This window comes from Ovis canadensis, chromosome 9, assembly GCF_042477335.2.
Source record: "Ovis canadensis isolate MfBH-ARS-UI-01 breed Bighorn chromosome 9, ARS-UI_OviCan_v2, whole genome shotgun sequence".
NCBI lineage: Eukaryota > Metazoa > Chordata > Mammalia > Artiodactyla > Bovidae > Ovis > Ovis canadensis.
In genome coordinates this window covers 46276394-46296129 of record NC_091253.1, presented here as the reverse complement: position 1 = coordinate 46296129, position 19736 = coordinate 46276394, and the positions used below count along the sequence as shown (strand labels likewise).

The window sequence follows — 19736 nt, the reverse complement described above, 5'->3', positions numbered from 1 at the left end:
CTCCTCTCACTGCCCAGCAGTGGTTTTCAAAGCGTAGGTCTGGGGACTCCCCTGGAGGTCCAGTGGTTAAGACTGTGCCTTTCAATGCAGGGGGTGCAGGTTCAATCCCTGGTAGGGGAGCTAAGACCCCACATGCCTCTCGGCCAAAAGACCAAAACAAGCAATGTTGTAATGAAGTCAATCAAGACAAAAAATGATCCACATCAAAAAATCTTAAAAACAAACAAACAAACAAAAACTGTTAGCCCAGAGCCTGGGGTCCCACAGAGCCACACAGGGGCAGCTTAGAGAGTTTGAGAAGAGGGTTCAAAAGTCAGGTGGCCTCCCCAGACCCCACAACAATTTTGCTTCTTTCCACATTAGATATTGGAGTTGCAGATGCCGTTTGAATTGCCTACTGCGATAAGGAACCTGTAAAGAGCCCCAGCTGTGCAGACAAGGTGACGACTAAGCAGGACGACTTCCTCACTCACCTTTACTGCAGGAAGGGGGACAGTCGCCCCCAGGGTCTCTTCAGTGTGCCCCCTCTGGCTCTGAAGCACCCAGTTCACGCCAGCTCATTTGACTCTACCCTCAACACCTCTCCTTGCCACCTAGGCAGCCCGAGGCTAGTACTAGAAGTGTTACAAATGAACATTTCTCAGAATCCTAAAGACACATCCAACAAGGAGTGAAAGTGGGTTAGAGAGGGAAGTAAAACAGTTCTTCTGTTTCCCAGAACACTGAGGCATCAGAACTTAGTAACTTAAACACTACATATACATCACTGAGAAGGTGCCATGCTTATATTGCATGGAGTTCATCTCCAGAACGCATGAAAGTGATAGCTCAGTGGTGCTGTTTCTATCTTTCATGCAGAAATGAACACAAGTATAAAGAGGTGAACTGGGTCAGACACAAGAGGATCCATGTCACCACTCAACACGTGCACACACATTCCAAGAGAAACACCCATCTCCACCTCCAAGGACCTGTCCTTCGAAGGTCTACTAGGAAACACAACCCTAATGCCTTCCCCCTGAAAGTGCAGTTCCATCCCGAGTATGAAGCAGGGGGACATTTACAGTACTTTACAGCTGCTTTTTCATACGTCACCTGAGCAGAGAAGTCAATCAACTTCGGAAGCAGCACCTTGCCCCCCTCATCGCTCTTCAGGAAATCCAGCAAACTGCCTGTTGATGAAGAAGAGCAAATCAGTGCAGTTCAAACATGCACACACACAAAGAAATCCAAACAAAATTCAAATGATCATTCCTACTGGCAGCGCAGGGAGGAGGGATCAGGTGAAATGACTGCTTCACCATTCTGTGTGATCACAGTGCCTTTTCCTGGCATTGGTCAAACCCAGTCCCCTCCTACCTGTCCCCTCAGACTTGTTGTGAGATGTACACGAGCTCCAGGTAAGAAAGGAGCATTTGCATCTGCCACCGTGGCCCGCGTCCTACAGGGCCTCTCTGGGACAAAAACCAGCCTGTTCTCCTGGCTGCGCGCTCCATGCCCACAGCAGGCACTCATCCGTGCCCAGCACGGATCTCAGGCACCACCCAGGTGCCCAGTGAGGATGTGATGAACCAACTGTGCTTTGGAGGAAAGTAAGATCTCACTTAAAAGGGAGCAAGTGTGCCCACCGGCATCGTCTCCAGCATCCCCGGACTTCATCTCGAAAACACGCCCTGCTCCTTCTTCTAGAACTTGTAGCACCAACTTGAGGGTGACTTTGGGCAAGTTCTGTACCTCGTCTGAGCCCCTGTCAAGTGGGCAGTTCCCAGGAACTCTACCACAGTCCACAGGAGGAGGGGTTTAAAGCATGTGCCAGGGTGATGGCAGGTAGTAAGCGCTCAATGGATCCGTAACACAGAACAGCAGTGCTCAGCCTAGACTGCAAGGAAGATGAGCGCGTTTCTCAGGGAAGACACCAAGTGCCATCTGGCATATAGTAACTGCTCAATACCAGGTGGGCACTGCTACCATTTACATTTATGGTTAAGAAACTATTAATCAACCCCACAAGTATCTGTGAACTCCTGCTTAAGCGTCTGATCCTGAGCCTGGCTCCTGAACGGCAGCAACCTAATAGGTAGTAGGGCTTTTCCAAACTGTATTTATCTTTTTATCTTCGTTCTCTTGGCTGTGCTGTGCGGGCTGCTCTCTAGCTGCGGTACAGGCTTCTCACTGCAGTGGCTTCTTGTGAAGCATGGGCTCTGGGCGCATGGGCTTCAGCAGCTGTGGCTCCTGGGCTCCAGAGCACAGGCTCAGTGTCTGTGGCGCATGGGCGGAGTTGCTCCGTGGAATGTGGGCTCTTTCAGGATCAGGGATCGAACCCGTGTCTCCTCCACTGGCAGGAGAATTCTTAACCACTGAGCCACCAGGGAAGCCCTGATAGGGCTTAAAAAAATATTCTTTTTTAGAAGGACTCTGGAGGATATTAATATTCTGAAATATTAACATATATTAAATAAGAAAATGCAATATTCATCTTTCTAACCTATTCAGTTATGGCATCACACTATAATCTCCATTCTCAGGAGGTCACTGTTAATTCTGGATAATGGCTTAGGTATCATCTTCGTTCCTTCTGAAGATTCTTTAGAAATCACGGGCAGTTTAATTAGCATTTCTCCTGAGCTGGAGGAAGAAGGATGATGACTTAAGATCCTTGATCTGAAGGGGACAGCAGTGGGAGAAAAGATGGCTGCTTGAAATCACTTCTTCAGGGATTCTGTGACGATGCAGGAACTTGACCTGGCCAAGTTTTTCAAATATTTATGTTTTAAAGTGTCATTCCGAACGTTTAGATAATGCTAAAGAGGACAAGGAACTGGTTTTCAGTTTTGAGAACTCACAATTGGAACCCCAAACAATAATACTCTTATTTGAAATCGGTATTTACTTATTTGACAAGTATGTCCAGGGGGCCGTCTAGGCTTAGGGTCTCATTCTTGAGGCCAGCAGGTACATTGAGATAAGTGCCCAGAAACTGGGAAGACAACATATTCCTTTTACAGCAGATGACTTACAGGGAGGTGGCTTATGAAAGGGCTTCACTGTCCTGTGTTTTCTGATGTTTTTGTAACAAGCCTGTGTGCCAAGTTGCTTCAGTTGCGCCCGACTCTTTGTGACCCCATGGATTCTAGCCCACCAGGCTCCTCCGTCCATGGGATTCTCCAGGCAAGAATAGTGGAGTGGGCTGCCATTTCCTCCTCCAGGGGATCTTCCAGCCCAGGGATCAAACTGACATCTCTTATGTCTCCTGCATTGGCAGGCGGGTTCTTTACCACTCGTGCCAGCTGGGAAGCCCTTGGAGTGAGCCTGCTGCTGATAATCTGAATTATCTGAGGGGTCTCTGAATGTTTAGGTGTTCTCCTTCTGAGGGCTGAGCCATCACATGCCTGGGTGTCCTTTCCGAGGGCTGGGCCGCCACAAGCCCTAGTGGGGGCGGGTACTCACCCTTGGCCATGTACTCAGTGATGATGTAGATGGGCTCCTCTCTGGTGACCACGGCATACAGCCGCACCAGCTTGTCGTGCTGCAGCGTCTTCATGAGGTTGGCCTCCTCCAGGAACGCTTGCACAGACATTGTGCCTGGCTTCAGTGTTTTTACAGCCACTTTGGTGCTGTTGTTATAGTAACCTAGGGAGGGAAAAGAAGGGAGGTTATGATTCATCAAAAACTTCATGCAGACTTAGAAGAATATTTAGCTATAGACAGAAAAAACTTCTATAAACCCTATCGTGTTCACATTATCTAAAACCTTTAGGGACTTCCCTGGTGGTCCAGTGGCTAAGATGCTGAGCTCCCAATGCAGGGGACCCAGGTTTGATCCCTGGTCAGGGAACTAGATCCCACATGACACAACTAAGAGTTTGAGCCTTTGACTGTGTGCATCACAATAAACTGTGGAAAATTCTTCAAGAGATGGGCATGCCAGACCACCTGACCTGCCTCTTGATAAACCTGTATGCAGGTCAGGAAGCAACAGTTAGGCCTGGACATGGAACAACAGACTGGTTCCAAATAGGAAAAGGAGTACGTCAAGGCTGTGTATTGTCACCCTGCTTATTTATCTTACACGCAGAGTACATCATGTGAAATGCTGGGCTGGAGGAAGCACAAGCTGGAATCAAGATTCCCAGGAGAAATATCAACAACCTCAGATATGCAGATGACACCACCCTTATGGCAGAAAGTGAAGAAGAACTAAAGAGCCTCTTGATGAAAGTGAAAGAGGAGAGTGAAAAAGTTGGCTTAAAGCTCAACATTCAGAAAACGAAGATCATGGCATCTGGTCCCATCACTTCATGGCAGATAGATGGGGAAACAGTGGAAACAGTGGCTGACTTTATTTTTCTGGGCTCCAAAATCACTGCAGATGGTAACTGCAGCCATGAAATTAAAAGAAGCTTACTCCTTGGAAGGAAAGTTATGACCAACCTAGACAGCATATTAAAAAGCAGAGACATTACTTTGTTAACAAAGGTCAGTCTAGTCAAGGCTGTGGTTTTTCCAGTGTTCGTGTATGGATGTGAGAGTTGGAGTATAAAGAAAGCTGAGCACAGAAGAATTGATGCTTTTGAACTGTGGTGTTGGAGAAGACTCTTGAGAGTCCCTTGGACTGCAAGGAGATCCAACCAGTCCATCCTAAAGGAGATCAGTCCTGGGTGTTCATTGGGAGGACTGATGTTGAAGCTGAAACTCCGGTACTTTGTCCACCTGATGTGAAGAGCTGACCCATTGGAAAAGACCCTGATGCTGGGAAAGATTGAGGGCAGGAGGAGAAGGGGATGACAGAGGATGAGATGGTTGGATGGCATCATTGACTCGATGGACATGGGTTTGGGTGGACTCTGGGAGTTGGTGATGGACAGGGAGGCCTGGTGTGCTGCGGTTCATGGGGTTGCAAAGAGTCGGACATGACTGAGCGACTTAACTGAACTGAATTGAAGATCTCACATGCTGCAACTAAAAAGATCACGCATGCTGCAATGAAGACCTGGTGCAGACAAATAAATAAGTGCTTAAAAGTAATAATAAAAAGAAAAACAAAACCTATATATGTAACATTAGGGGGCTTCCCTGGTAGCAGCTCAGCTGGTAAAGAGTTCGCCTACAATGCAGGAGACACCGGTTTGACTCCTGTGTCAGGAAGTTCCCCTGGAGAAGGGATAGGCTATCCACTTGAGTATTCTTGGGCTTCCCTGGTGGCTCAGACAGCAAAGAATCAGCCTGCAATGCCGGAGATGTGGGTTCAATCCCTGGTTGGGAAGATCCCCTGGAGAAGGAAATGGCAACCCACTCCAATATTCTTGCCTGGAGAATCCCACGGACAGAGGAGCCTAGTGGGCTACATACAGTCCATGGGGTCGCAAAGAGTCGGCCATGAAATTGGTCGCAAAATGACTGAGCGACTAAGCACAGAACAGCACCTAACATTAGGGGCAACTGAGTAAAGGGTATATGAGAATTCTTTGTATTATCTTTATCAAAGAACTTCAAATTATTCTAAAATCAAAAGGTTTTTTTAATAAAACAATGGTAAACAAAGCTCCATATGCACTGTACCATTCTCTCTTAATTAATTTGATTTTCTTAATTTCATTAGATTTTTTCTAATTGATAAAATGTTTTTATCCCAAGACAAAAAAGCCCACGCACCATAAACCTATTAGATACTCTTACACACACACACACACACACACACACACACACACACACTGACAACTGTCTGGAAGAAAATACACCAGAATACACTGAGTACTGGCTTAATTATGAGTGATTTAAATTTTGCTCACCATACCTTTAACTCCTTACCAACTTTACTACAATGAATATGAATTATTTTTATAATCAGAAAGAAAAGCTTTGCACCCCACTCCAGTACCCTTGCCTGGAAAATCCCATGGATGGAGGAGCCTGGTAGGCTGCAGTCCATGGGGTCGCTAAGAGTCGGACACGACTGAGCGACTTCACTTTCACTTTTCACTTTCATGCATTGGAGAAGGAAATGGCAACCCACTCCAGTGTTCTTGCCTAGAGAATCCCAGGGACGGGGGAGCCTGGTGGGCTGCCATCTATGGGGTCACACAGAGTCAGACATGACTGAAGTGACTTAGCAGCGGCAGCTGCTTTATTAACTGTAAAGTACAAAGAATACACAGGAGTCAAATAACTATTTCTCAAAGTTTTCAAAGAGAACTGGACACAGTGATTCTATGCAAAGGAAGGGCTCTGGGTTGAGCCACCTGGGAACCCCTGCCTACCCCACGCCATCTCACCCAGGAGACACAGCAGGAGTGCAGACAGCCCAGCATGGAAGATGCCCGTCTGGCTGGGTTAACCACAGCATTTCCCACGCCATCTCAACCTCAGAACACATCTTCATGTACCTTTTATCTCCCAGAACACACTTCAGGAAACACTGCCTCCTTAATATAGTTCCCCCAAGGCACTGATTTTCTGGGACCTGCCTCCATGATATGGTTACTTTTCCTTGCTTTAAGATTACATTTGATGTGGACCCATTTTCAAAGCCTTTATTGAATTTGTTGCAATACTGTTTCTGTCTTCTGTCTTGGTTTTTCGTCCGTGAGGCAGGTGGCATCTTAGCTCTCGAACCAGGGATCAAACCCGTCCCCCCTCCATTGGAAGGTGAAGTCTTGACCGTTGAACTGCCAGGGAAGTTCCCAATGATGTGCTTACTTTGGAGCTTGATTTTCTCCTGGAAAAGCCTTTTCTCGGTGGTTTGGAAAGCAGGAATAGAGGCAACCACATGCAGCTTTTCTTTCTGTTTCCCTAGTTCTCTTGGAAGGACAGGAAAAGGTGAGGATGGACTGGCAGATGGTCACCGCGAATCACCCTCAAGGTCACCTCTACCTGGTGTGTGGCAGCCTGACAGCCCCAGGCCCAAGAGAGACAAACATCTCAGAAATGGTGATGTGAAAACGTCCAGTCCCTTTTCAGGTCGCACGATTATCAGTACACACACAGCTCACACTCAGTGAAAACCAACAATGGCGGTCTCCAGAGGACCTCTCTGGTGTGGTTAAGAATCCACCTGCCAATTCAGGGGACATGGGTTCAATCTCCAGTCTTGGAAGATTCCACGTGTCGTGCAGCAACTAAGCTGTGTGCCAAACTACTGAGCCTGTGCTCTAGAGCCCTCGTGCTTCAACAAGAGTAGCCCCCTCACTGCAACGAGAGAAAGCCCATGTGCAGCAACGAAGACCTAGAGAAGCCAAAAAAAACCCCACAAAATCTCCAGGAGAAAGAAACCACCACCCAGCAAGACAAAAATGACAAAGTCTGACAATCTTGAGCGCTGGCAGTGCTAGCCCCTTAGGAGGACAGCTGGGGCAATTCCTGCAGGTCCCTTCTGGGTTCTCATCTGAGCATCACTGAAACTGAGTTGTAAAGCTTCTATCTTCAACAGTATCCTCAATGGCCCTGGAAGGATGCTGACAGAGCAGGCTCCTTTCTAGAGCAGTTATACTGAGTGACCGCCCGCCTGACTCTGAACCTGTGTACACTGGTGGGGAGGGTGTAACCCAGAACAGCATCTATTGGAACTGAGGGCTTCCCACGTGGCTCAGGTGATCAAGGATTCAATCCCTGGGTCAGGAAGATCCACTGAAGAGGAAATGGCAACCTACTCCAGTAATTTTGCCTGGAAAATCCCATGGACAGAGGAGCCTGGCGGGCTATGGTCTGTGGGGTCTCAAAGAGTCAGACATGACTGAGGGGCCGAGCACTGGAACTGAAGATTCACATACCTGTGATCCAGTAAATCCACCCCGCTCATCTAGAGAAACTCATGTACCCTGGCACCAACCAGTGCAAAAACGTTCACAGTAGCCTTGTTCCTAATAGCCAGAACATGGGAGTAACTCCAATGCCATTGATAAATGATAGGGTTTCTTTTATATAAAGTTTAAAACCGGGCAAAAATAAACTACTCTGGGTGCACACAGCCCCATACACAAAAGCAGCAGAACTACAAAGAAAAGTCAGGAAATGATCACAAAAGCCAGAACGGCAGCTGCCTTCGGGGGACAGGTGGGGTTGTGGTCGGGAAGGGGAGAACGGGGGCTTCGGGTGTGATTCAGTGGTCACCACACAGGTTTTCATGCTGTCAGTAGCTGTGAAAGCGAACGCTCGTGTGGTAGGCACTTTTCCGACTGCTTCTTATACTGCATGTTACAGCGACAGGAGAGAGAGAAGCAGGGCTGGCTGGTCTCCTTTTGTCATCACAAAAGCCATGGGACTCACCGAGACTTTTCACAGAACATGAAGTTACGGGTCAAGGATGAGGAAAAAAAAAAAATGCTCTCCAAGCGTAGGGGAAAAAAATCACCAGGAAATACTGCAGCTGCTAAAGATATTAAAAATGCTGATAAGGAGTTTGAAAAGAGCAGCAATTAAAACAGCTGTGTCAAACCCAGCTGAGTGCAGGACAGCAGCTTCCACTCATGGCTGCTTAGGGCTGTGACGTTTGCACGACAGGGCAGCTTTCCATCTACACCAAAGGTGTGAGTTTTACTCAGCGCTAAGCATCAAATCGTACTTGACCGATACACTGCCCGGTATGGGCAGGTTCACAGGGGTCACAGAGAGTGGCATGATAGATGGAAATATACACATGCTACCATGTATAAAACAGATGAATAGCAAGGACCTACAAGGAACTCTACTCAATATTTTGTAAAGACCTGTATGGGAAAAGAATCTGAAAAAAGATTCTTATACATAACTGAATCGCTTTGCTAAACTACCACAACACTGTAGATCAACTGTACTTGAATAAAAAATAAATTTGTAATAATAAAGAAATAAAAGGAAGCTGCAAAAAAATTTTTTTAATCTTTTGAAGGAAGTAAATAATTTTTTGTGGGTGCTGCTTTGCCATAGGTAAAGCAGAGAGCGCTCCAATGCAGGTGTGGCTGCCTCGCTACACCACAGGACGAAGGTGGCTTCGTTAATACAAAAAGATGAATGCAGTCGCTTTTAGAAGCTGGCTGGTGAGTCATTCAGTGCAGTTGGGTCCCATGAAGATGGATCAAGCGAACTTCAACGCAAAATCAGTTTCCTTTCTTTCGCAAAGTCTCTTCAGAGACTGAGCGGGAACAGGAAATGTCACGCTTTGTGTCACTCATGGGTCAGTTCCCTCAGTGTCCAGCGGCCCGAAGAGGAAAACGGGTCCCCGAACCAGACGGCTGAGGATCACACGGACCAGAGGAAACAGCTGGAGGGACAAACCCCTCTCTCTTTTCCCCCCACCCCTGCTCCCCCCAGATCAGGGCATTTCCTAGTATTTGTCCACTGTGCTTCGGACGAGAAAATCCAGACCATAAAGTGTGCCTGGGAGCCTCTGCGTCATTTCTCATGCTTCACGATAATATTCACTTACTTGATTAACAGGGATGCAATTTTTAATCTGCTGTCCTTTTTCTATCCATCAGCAAAGGCAGCCAGCTTATTTATCCCTCAAGGAGTTAAAGCTAATTGCCAGCAGCTCTAAGCTGCACAGACAGACCTTGCTTTTACACAGAGCCTTGATCAGAATGAGACGTGCAGACACACAAGGGAGGGGCACATCCTTTGACCTGATTCGTAGCACATCACTCCCCTCTGTTCCTTTGGTTTTATTTCCAGCATTCCCCTGCTAAATGCATTCAACAAACTGACGTAATTTCAGCAGCGCAGGAAGAGCTCCCTGGCTGGCAGCCAGGTTCACAGAACCACACTTGCACAAGACCCCAGAGCAAAACTATTTTTCTCCTCTTCTTTCTTTTCCTTCCTTCTCTCCCTCCCTCTCTTTCTTTTCTTTCTTTAATACAAAACTAGGGGGAAAGCACCATTTAAAAACAAACAACTTTCAGCATCAACATTCCAGCGGTGATATTATACTATAGTGTTGCAATATGTTACTTTTGGGAGAAACTGAGTAAAGGCTACATGGGACCTCTCTGTATTATTTCTTTTACATCTATAATAGCTTTATTGAAATATAATTTATATGCCACATTAACTTCCCATTTAAAACACACCATTCATTGGTTTTGGTATATTCAGATTTGTGGTACCATCACCACAATCAATTATATGGACATTTTCATGTCCCCACCCCCCAAAAATGGTCCCTATTAACAATTACACTGCCATCCCCTGCACCTGAACCAACCACTCATTTCCTTTGTCTCTACAGAACTGCCTTTTACAGACATTTCACATAAATGGGAGTCATCTAACACATGGTCCTCTGTGTCTGGTTTCATTTCTTTATTATTGTGTTTTCAAGAGTCATCCATGTAGCATGTATCAGGGCTTTCTTTTTATTGCCAAATAATATTCCATCACAAGGAAACACCACATTTTGTTTATCCGTTCATCAACTGATGGACATTTCTGTTGTTTACACTCTTTGGTTACTATGAATAATGCTCTTACTTATGAACAGTTGTATAAAAATGTTTGTGTGAACAGATATTTTCATTTCTGTATTATTGCAGACAACTGCGTGTGAATCGATAGTTATCTCAAAATGAAAAGTTTAATTGAAACTACCCAAGAAACAGCTCATGTTGAGGGGGGACATTCTGGGCAATTTCTCCCCTCTATGTCATAGTCTTTGCTCTAATTTATCAGACTATCTTTATAATATAATTATTTAAAATAATAACAATAGTTCTTAAATGCTGTCAACTATATTAAATGATTACTTGCATCACCTCATCTTGTTTTTACACCATCCCTATTTTATTGTTGCTGAGCCACTTGAGAGTAAGTTGCTGTTGTTCTGTTTGATTTTAAGGAGGTCTACCAGATTTCTCTGTTTTAAATGTAACATTTTAATTCCCTGTTGTAACTGATGTATTCATTACCTTAGAGGAGATTCTTTAAAATTGTTTAAATATCCAAAAGCGCTTTCCCCAGATGGTTTCAGCATCACGTGCTCATCTGATTCTCATCCCTCTTAGAAGTCATCACCTCTCTAAAAGCGGCAGCCGTCTGTCCTCTGACCTGCCTTCACCCTCCCCGGCGCCCCCACCCAACCCCAAACACGGTTATTCCAACCTCTGGCTCAGTCTGGGAACTAGGGACTCTGCCCTCCCTCCTTGGCCTGTAGGCAATAATGGAACCAACCATCATTCTGTGCCTCTGAGGGATGCAGGAAGACACAGCATCGCTTAGTACTTAGATGCTATTCGTGACCCAGGGCATAATCTGGACAAAGTCATGGTAAACACTGGGAAATTCAAATGAGAGACGTTCTACAAAAGGACAAACCTGCCATGAAAGATGGAGACAGGCCAAGGGACTCTTCCAGATTCAAGGAGACTACAGACAGATCAGTTAAAAGCAAACTCTAGATTCCAACAGCCCCGGGGACATCACTGGGACAATGAGGGGAATTAGGATGTCGACTCTACATTAGACTCTGCAGATCAGTGCAGAACTTCCTGAATGTGACCACCGTGCGGCCTGGTACCACAGTCCTCTGAGGAGACGCCTGCATGAGCGTTCAGGGGTGAAGGGCGTCACATCTGCACCTTACTCTCAAGTGGCTCCGCAAAAATAAAACATGTCTGTGTGTGTATGTATAGAAATGATACAGGAAATATAGCACAATATTAACTGGTGAATCTAGGTGAAGAAGATACAATGTATATTATATCTGCTCCTACTCTGTGGACTTGGAAAAACTATATTAAGAAATGAATGCAAATATCTCAGGGGAGAAAGAGGTGACAATTTTTTAAAAAATGAGTAGATCCAAGTTAAGACAGTTCCTTAAAAAGTTAAGCACAGAATGATGTGACTCAGCAATTTCACTGCTAGGAGAATGTATATCCCTAAGAAAATGAAAACACCTGTCCACACAATAATTTGCACATGAATGTTCAAAGAAGCATTATTCATAATAGCCCAAAGATGGAAACAAGCCAAAGGTCCACCAACAGATAAGTAGATAAGCTGTGGCATACCCATACATGGAATAGTGTTCGCTCATAGAAGAAAGAAATTCTGACAAATGCGGGTGAACCTTGAGGACATCATGCTGAGGGAGATAAGCCAGACACAAAAGGACAAATGTGTGTAGGATCCCACTGATGTGAGAGCCCTAGAGTATTACAGTCATAGAGACAGGAAGTAGAGTGGTGTCCAGGGGCTGGGGAAGTGGGGGTGGGGGTAAGTGTCTGCATTATGGGTACAGGGCTTCCTTCTGGACTGATGGAAATATTCTGGAACTAAATAGAAGTGGTGACTGTACAATATGAATGTGAATTGTTCACTGTAAAATGACTGACCTTATGTTACATGAATTTTACTTCAATAAGAAAGGAAAGGTGAACAGAGCAAGGAGGAGGAGGTGATGATTTTGGCAGCAGAGTGGGGACAGAGGCACACCTAGAGCAAGATCACGCCCCCAGTCTGTGGACCCGACTGGAAAGAGTGCCACGTACTCACACAGATCCCAGTGAGCACGGTGAGGCTGTGTACTCACGATTTAGCCTGATTCCATTATCATGTTCCCAGAGAATTACAGCACAGTAAGAATTAATTATGGACTTTCCAGGTGGTGCTAGTGGTAAAGAACCTGTCTGCCATTAGAGGAGATGCAAGAGATGCAGGTTCGAGCCCTGGGTTGGGAAGATCCTCTGGAGGGGGGCATGGCAACCCACTCCAGTGTTCTTGCCTGGAGAATCCCATGGACAGAGGAGCCTGGTGGCCTACGGTCCATAGGGTCGCAAAGAGTCAGCCTTGACTGAGTGACTGAGCACAGGCGCCCAACTGTTCCTTTCCCCGAGATGCCTGCACTTAACCGTATGTCCAAAGAATCTGCTGATGAGAGAGTCAGAAAGAGTAGACAGATAAGCCAGGATAAGCGCCCACTGCCCCTTCCTTGTAAACACTCATCCAACAAGAGAAAGCCTAAGTCTCAGAGAAGATGAAGAGTCTAATCATGAGGACTGTGTGGGCTTGTTCTTGGCACCCAGTGGACAGAGGGAAATGAAAGCATCAATGGTTCTGAGAAAACTGATAGAAATCAGCTGGAGCCCTTACTTCTCCAGAAGGGACTCAGGCTCCAAAGCCACACACTCACCCATCCAGACTTCCCCGAACTGCCCGGCGCCCAGCCTCTTCACCAGCTTGATGGACTCTCGGGGGATCTCCCAGGCATCCTTGTCCCATGGCTTCTGTGGTTTGGGGCTAATGCACGCCTTCTCCAATCTCCGGCACAAGCCATCTGACTGCTCTAATTTCAAAGAGAAAGTAAATGTGGAAAAGTCATCCTTTGTATTTTACCAGTATCTACAGAGAAATCTGAACTATGAGTTTTATCATTTCCAACTCGCCAAGGTCTACAAACTTAAAATGTTTATGGGTGTATCTTCTGTGAAACCATGACTTGAACTTCTTAAATGAAAGACAATGTAAGATGCACTTGATTTGATTCATCAGTAATACTAATCTATGAAAATAAAAACAATAAAATAAATAGACAAACATAGGCTGGCAGGTTGTCACACTTAATAGACTATAGTTTTAATTACTGAGTCTGTGTAAACTCTTCAGGGCACAATGGTGAGAACTTGGTCAGGTCACCAGGGGACACCCCCCCACCTACTGCCCAGCCTCAGAACAGAGCCAGGGCTCCACAAGTAATCAACACATGTGCCAGATGAATAACTTGATGGGGGTACAGAGAGGGAAGGACTTACTACTCTAGAGTACTTGCTCTCTCCATACTTGGGGACATACGCAAAGTTTATGTGTATTACCTTAGAGCAGCTTGAAGAAATAAGCAGTAACAGCTTCCCACTACAACTGATCTCAAACACAAAGGGAATATACTTAAAGGCTATTCAGGGGATCAGCCTAGCAAGGCTGTAGGGCAAACTGGGGACAAAGGACCACTGACTGGCCACTTCTAATTGTTTTGGTGTTATTGTTGTAATTTCTGTTTTCTTTTACCAAGGGTATGTATTACTTTTACACACACACATACATATGTCTACACTAGAACACAGATCTACAGATCTGCATTCCTAGCCTGGATATTAAAAGATGTGTTGTAAAATCATGCACTATATGAAAATAATAGTCATTTCTATCTTTGTAATTTTTGAACATTAACTGTTAAACAGCACAGGCTAGGTGGGAAGGACTAGGATAATTATACACAAAGATCAAATCTGACTTTGAATGCTTGTGTGTGCTTAGCTGCTCAGTCGTGTCCGACTCTTTGTGGCCCCATGGACTGTATAGCCCACCAGGCTCCTCAGGCCATGAGCTTTTCAAGGCAAGAATACTGGAGTGGGTTGCCATTTCCTCCTCCAGGGGATCTTCCCAACCCAGGGACTGAATGGGTGTCTCTTGTGTCTCCTGCATTGGCAGGTGGATTCTTTACCACTAGTACCACTGTTGAATGTATAGTTATAGGTTACTTTAGGACCAGTTACAGAATATGATCCTGCAACTTTATCCAAAAGAAATATGATTCTTCTTTCTAAAGAGGCTACCAGGAAAACTACTAGAGTTTGTCAATGAATTCTGTAAAGTTTCAGGATACAAAAATTTTTTATATAAGTTTGACATAATATATGTATCATAACAGATGTATCTTTCTTTTCTTGTCTGACCTTGTGTTTTCACTTACTTTGATAATGCTTAATCATGTCACTGATACAAGGAAAAGTGATTCGTGGGGAGATGTAATAACCCCCATTGTCCAGACTTCTGATTTTGTAGTGCTTAATCACATCACCGTGCACAGGGTCACAGTCTCTGACAGACAGAGAATAACTTCCTGCAGAGAAAGAATTACAAGCAAAGATTACACTTATATTTTGTAAACAAGATTGGCATTATGGGGAGGGAAGTTTTGGGAGTTTGGGATTAACAGATGCAAACTATGACACATAGGATAGATAAACAACACAGTCCTACTGTGATATACCAGAACAGAAAAGAGTATGAAAAAGACGGCATATATGTATAACAGAATCACTTGGCTATACAGCAGAAATTAACACAACACTGTAAATCAACTATACTTCAATAAAATAAGATCTGCCCACAATTCTTTTTCAACAGAATTCTAGAATCATTTCTAAGAATGATTTCCTAAACAGCATTTGATAAGAGGCCTTATGTCACCTCCTACCTTTTAACGTCTCGCTTTCTCTGATCAGGAAAGCTCCAGCACTGTTCCCTGGGGCCAGAAGCTGCCTTTCTGCATCTTTCCTGGTTATATCCTTGAAAAACCACCTGTGAAGACATAGTAACATCCCATGGCTGTTGTAATCCCGGGGAGAAAAAAGATGAAGAAAACGCAAGAGATCCAGCATGTCACACAGAACCACTCCAGACCACTCCACGAGGGGACTCACTCTTCCGTTTCCAAGGTGTTGACTTTGGCCACATAGTTGCTGGGAATGAAACCTTCTTTCTTTGTCGAAATGGACTTGGCTTTCCACCACTCTCCGTGCCTGGAATAGAAACCTGCATCAGAAAGGGTTTGTCGGACTTCCCTGATGGTAAAGTGACTAAGAACTACCTTGTAATGCAAGGGATGTGAATTCAATCCCCCGCCAGGCAACTAAGATCCTGCACGCCATGGGGCAGCCTAGCAAGTGCTTGTGCCTCCAAGAAACGGGCCACACGCCACAGCTAAGACTCGACGTGGCCAAATAAACACGCATTATAAAAAGAAAAAAAGGGTTTGTATTCAATGACTCAAGAACTACAAGAGCAATTGTCTTAAGGTGTTTGTCTTAAGGGGTGTGGGACAGTGGGGAAGACCCTGGGACCCCAGAATGCAGGGGGAAAGTTAATGTGTCCTGATGAAATACAAATATGTTTAGTGAAGGATGCAAAGGAAAACAGCCTCAGGACTGAAGTGTGGGTCTCTGTGCTCAGAGCTGCTGCATAAGAGTTGGTGAAAATGGTTTCCATCTTGCAGAAACAGAGTTCTTAACTTCCCCGGGGATATCTACAAAATGGGCTTCCCTGGTGGCTCAGAGGGTAAAGAATCTGCCTGTAATGCAGCAGACCTGGGTTTGATATGTGGGCTGGGAAGATCCCCTGGAGGAGGGCATGGCAAACCACTCCAGTATTCTTGCCTGGAGAATTCCCAGGAGAGAGGAGTCCATGGGGTCACAAAGAATTGGATACCACTGAATGACTAACACTTTCACTTTTCACACTTACAGAAATGGGAGTCAAGGGAATAAAAGGTCATAGTTCTTCAGTTATAAACGCCTTTGTTGAGATAGCTAGTGTCCATAGGCTGATGCCATGGGACAAAAAAGAAAACCATAAATCAGTCCCAAGCAGATGAGCCTCATTACCACCTCACATCTCCTGCGAGAGGCATGGAGCCAGGGAAGGAGCTGGGGAAGGAGAACGGATGGGTCGCCAACGGATGAGCCTCAGCTGTGTTCCCATCAGGTTCCCACACCCAGATGGGACCCTCATCTGGCAAGACATGAAGGACAATTTCAACTGGCACTCGGCTGTGGTACACTACACGCCTGTGCCATATTTATAAAAGGCACACACACACATAAGCCATTTCTGGTTTCCAAGCGAGACACTAAGATACAGAGTTAAAATGACTTGTCACGGTCACACAGCGATCAAGTGGCAAGGACAGAATGAGGCTCAAGTTCACATTCAGCCAGTAATGGACAACCCCTCTCAGCTACTCAACACCTTATACTTAATAAGGGCCTCTCTCCTCCAGCCAACCAAGGGTCTCCTGTTGGCAGGCCAAGGTGATGCTATATGAGGAGTAGTAGAATTACTGAAGTTCCTTATTCTCAGCTCAGTCCTGAGCCCTGTGAGTCAACCTGGAGGGGTCAAGAAAACGATGTCCAAGCATCTTCACAGAAGCACTAAGTGCTGAGCAGGGGCTTTCCCGGAGATGACCGCTGCCTCGGTGCCCCACCCTGATGACTCACACCCAGTTGGACCCATACACTCAGTGTGAATTTGAGGAAAATAACAAAGTAAAAACGACATTAAAAGAACATGCAGGGACTTCCCTGGTGGTTCAACGGTTAGGAATCCACCCACCAATGCAGGGGACACGGTGCGGATCCCTGATCTAAGAACTTAGATCCACGTGCCTCGAGGCAATGAAGCCCACCCGCCACAACTAGAGAGCCCGTATCCTGCGACTACTGAAGCCTGTTACACTCTAGAGCCCATGCTCTGCAACAAGAGAAGTCGCTGCAGTGAGAAGCCTATACACTGCAACTAGAGAGTCGCCCCTGCTCACAGCAACTAGAGAAAGCCAGAGAGCAGCAACAGAGACCCAGCACAGTCAAGAATAAATTTTAAAAACATTTAAAAAAAAGAAATGCAAATTCTACATAGATCTAAGCCTCTTAAGGCAGCACAGATGGATAAGGAAAGACAATGGTGTTTGGTTTCAAAGGAAAAACTCTTGGGAACTGCTCACAGTAAAGCCGAGGAGGAAAATCCCTCTGGCCCTGCTCCTTTTGGCAGCAACAAGGCTGGAGTTCCATGCCCACCCCCAGAGGGGTGTCTGCCGTGCCACTGGCGGCCAAGCCCGAGGAGGGGGATAGGCTTCGGGACTTGGTGCCATAGAAGAGGGACATCCGGTTGCACTTACTGCTCCAGGACTTTCATCTTTTCCCCTTTCTTGAAGGACAAGTCGTCTGGGTGGATGCCATCGTACGGATACAATGCAATCACGATGTCCCCTTGCTCCTCTGGATCTGAAAATGAACAAGGCGAGCAAAGACCTTTAAGAATCCACAGCAGAATGTTTAAAATGGATAACCAACAAGGACTGATTGTATGGCACAGGGAACTCTGCTCAATGTCATGTGGCAGCCTGGAGGGGAGGAGAGTTTGGGGGAGGATGGATACATGTATACCTATGGCTGAGTCCCTTCACTGTTCACCTTCCCTGTTCGCAACGTGGTTAATCGGCTATACCCCAATACAAAATATAAAGTTTTTTTTAAAAAAAGAATTCACAGCAGAAATGTTGTAACACCTTGTCATGGGGCACAGAGTGCAGGGATATACTGAGGAAACAGGCAGCTGGAAAGAGGACATGTTTTCCTCCCAGATGGCTCGGGGTCCACATGGTCCATGGTTGGCCACACACTGTGCACACTGGTACAATGTCTGTCATCTCAAATCATAGAGACCTAGGACCTCAATGACTTCCAGCTCTAGGTTTAAAATGTGATACACCTGTGCTCATAGCAGCATTGTTTACAAACGTTAGAAGGGGAAAACCATCCGAAGACACTGTGTATACATACCACAGAATAAAGGAATCAAAATTCAGACACCTGCTACCACATGTATGAACCTTAAAGACATTATGCTAAGTGACAGAAGTCAGCCGCAAAGGACAAATACCATTTGATTCCACTTAGGCGAGATCCCCAGAGCCGTCAAACTCATAGAGACAGAAAGCAGAATAGGGGTAACAGGGGCCGGGAGGATGGGGGATGGGAGTTTGCGTTTGATGGGCACAGAGTTTCTGTTTGAGATGATGGAAAGTTCATCATCCCAGATGGAGAGATGGATGGATGGAGGTGATGGCTGCACAAAAATGAGAAAGTAGTTAATGTTACTGACCTGAACACTTTCATGGCTAAAATGATAAATCCTATGTTATGTCTATTTTTCCACAATTAAAAAAAAAATTCGGAGACACATAGTTTTTCAAGGCAGAAGCCTAGTGTGTCTCCCTTTGCCTGGCAAAGCAATAAAAGTATCATTTTCTACCTCACCCTGCCGCCTGCCCCCACAAAATCAACAAAAACACCCAGGACAACTACTTTACAGAGACTTGAACAGCAAAGAAAAGAAACTACCATGGCGTTATGAAAACATACCTTTAGTCTGAAACCTCTGTCCTGGTAAAAGCTGAGAGTCTGGAACCTAAGAGAGAATATTCATCAGAAAAATATTTTCTATGTTTAGCATTTTATGCTTACATTCATACTGTATATTATGTCATTTTTGAACAGAAGCAAATAGGGTTTAGATTTGTTAATTTATTAAGCCAGAAAGAAGAGAAGTGCAGAGGAACAGTCCTGCGGAGCTGTATTCCGATCCTTGCCCCCCGCCCCAATCATTGAAGGGCTTTTCCTTCTTCAGCAGCCACTGGCCTGGGGGTGACAGGACATTCTGAGCCGCTGCTGAGCCAATAGGCTCCCTCCCCTTGATTCAGTACCAGAGCCCAAGTAACCTTAGGAGTGGCGGTTTGCCCAGCTCCATGGTGATGCTTCCCAATTCTCCAGCCTTCTATGCAGATGGCAAGGAGTTGACCTGCAGGCAGGTGATGGGGCTTTGGGATCGGCTTTCTTATTCCCTGGGCTGCTTCTTTCTGCCCAGAAGCAAGTGATGAGCTGGGATTTCAGCAGCCATGGATACCAGTGACCAGAGACAGCAGAGCAGAAGATGGAGAGCGGTCCTAGGGGCCACCTGGGTCCTTGGTGACCTTGTGGAAGTGCCACCCAGGCCAGGACTGCTGATCTTCACTTTTCCCAGACTTGTTTTAAAAGCTGCTGTAAGGGCTTGGTCACTGGCAGCTGAGAACAAGTCCTAACAGATCCAGGCTTCCTGTGGCTGACCCCGATTCTGCTATGGGGACAGATGGCATCCCTGTTATTTTAGCTTGGAGCTGAATGATCAGGAAGGGCCTGATGGTACAAAAGGCCACCCCAATCACCTTGGAAATCAAA

At 45.7% G+C, this 19736-nt stretch overlaps 1 protein-coding gene across 6 annotated transcripts in view; it reads right to left on the bottom strand.

Annotated features, from left to right (window-relative positions):
* The window catches only part of LYN (LYN proto-oncogene, Src family tyrosine kinase), a 109282-nt gene that overhangs the window by 26491 nt on the left and 63055 nt on the right, over positions 1–19736 (bottom strand). For all 6 annotated transcript variants that reach the window (XM_069600060.1, XM_069600058.1, XM_069600059.1 and 3 more), the window contains 8 exons: positions 18885–18930; positions 17639–17744; positions 15390–15488; positions 15164–15267; positions 14657–14806; positions 13100–13252; positions 3448–3630; positions 1096–1172 (listed from right to left, as the gene is read on the bottom strand). In XM_069600060.1, the coding sequence (XP_069456161.1) occupies positions 1096–1172; positions 3448–3630; positions 13100–13252; positions 14657–14806; positions 15164–15267; positions 15390–15488; positions 17639–17744; positions 18885–18930 (918 nt within the window). The remainder of the gene's footprint in view (positions 1–1095; positions 1173–3447; positions 3631–13099; positions 13253–14656; positions 14807–15163; positions 15268–15389; positions 15489–17638; positions 17745–18884; positions 18931–19736) is intronic.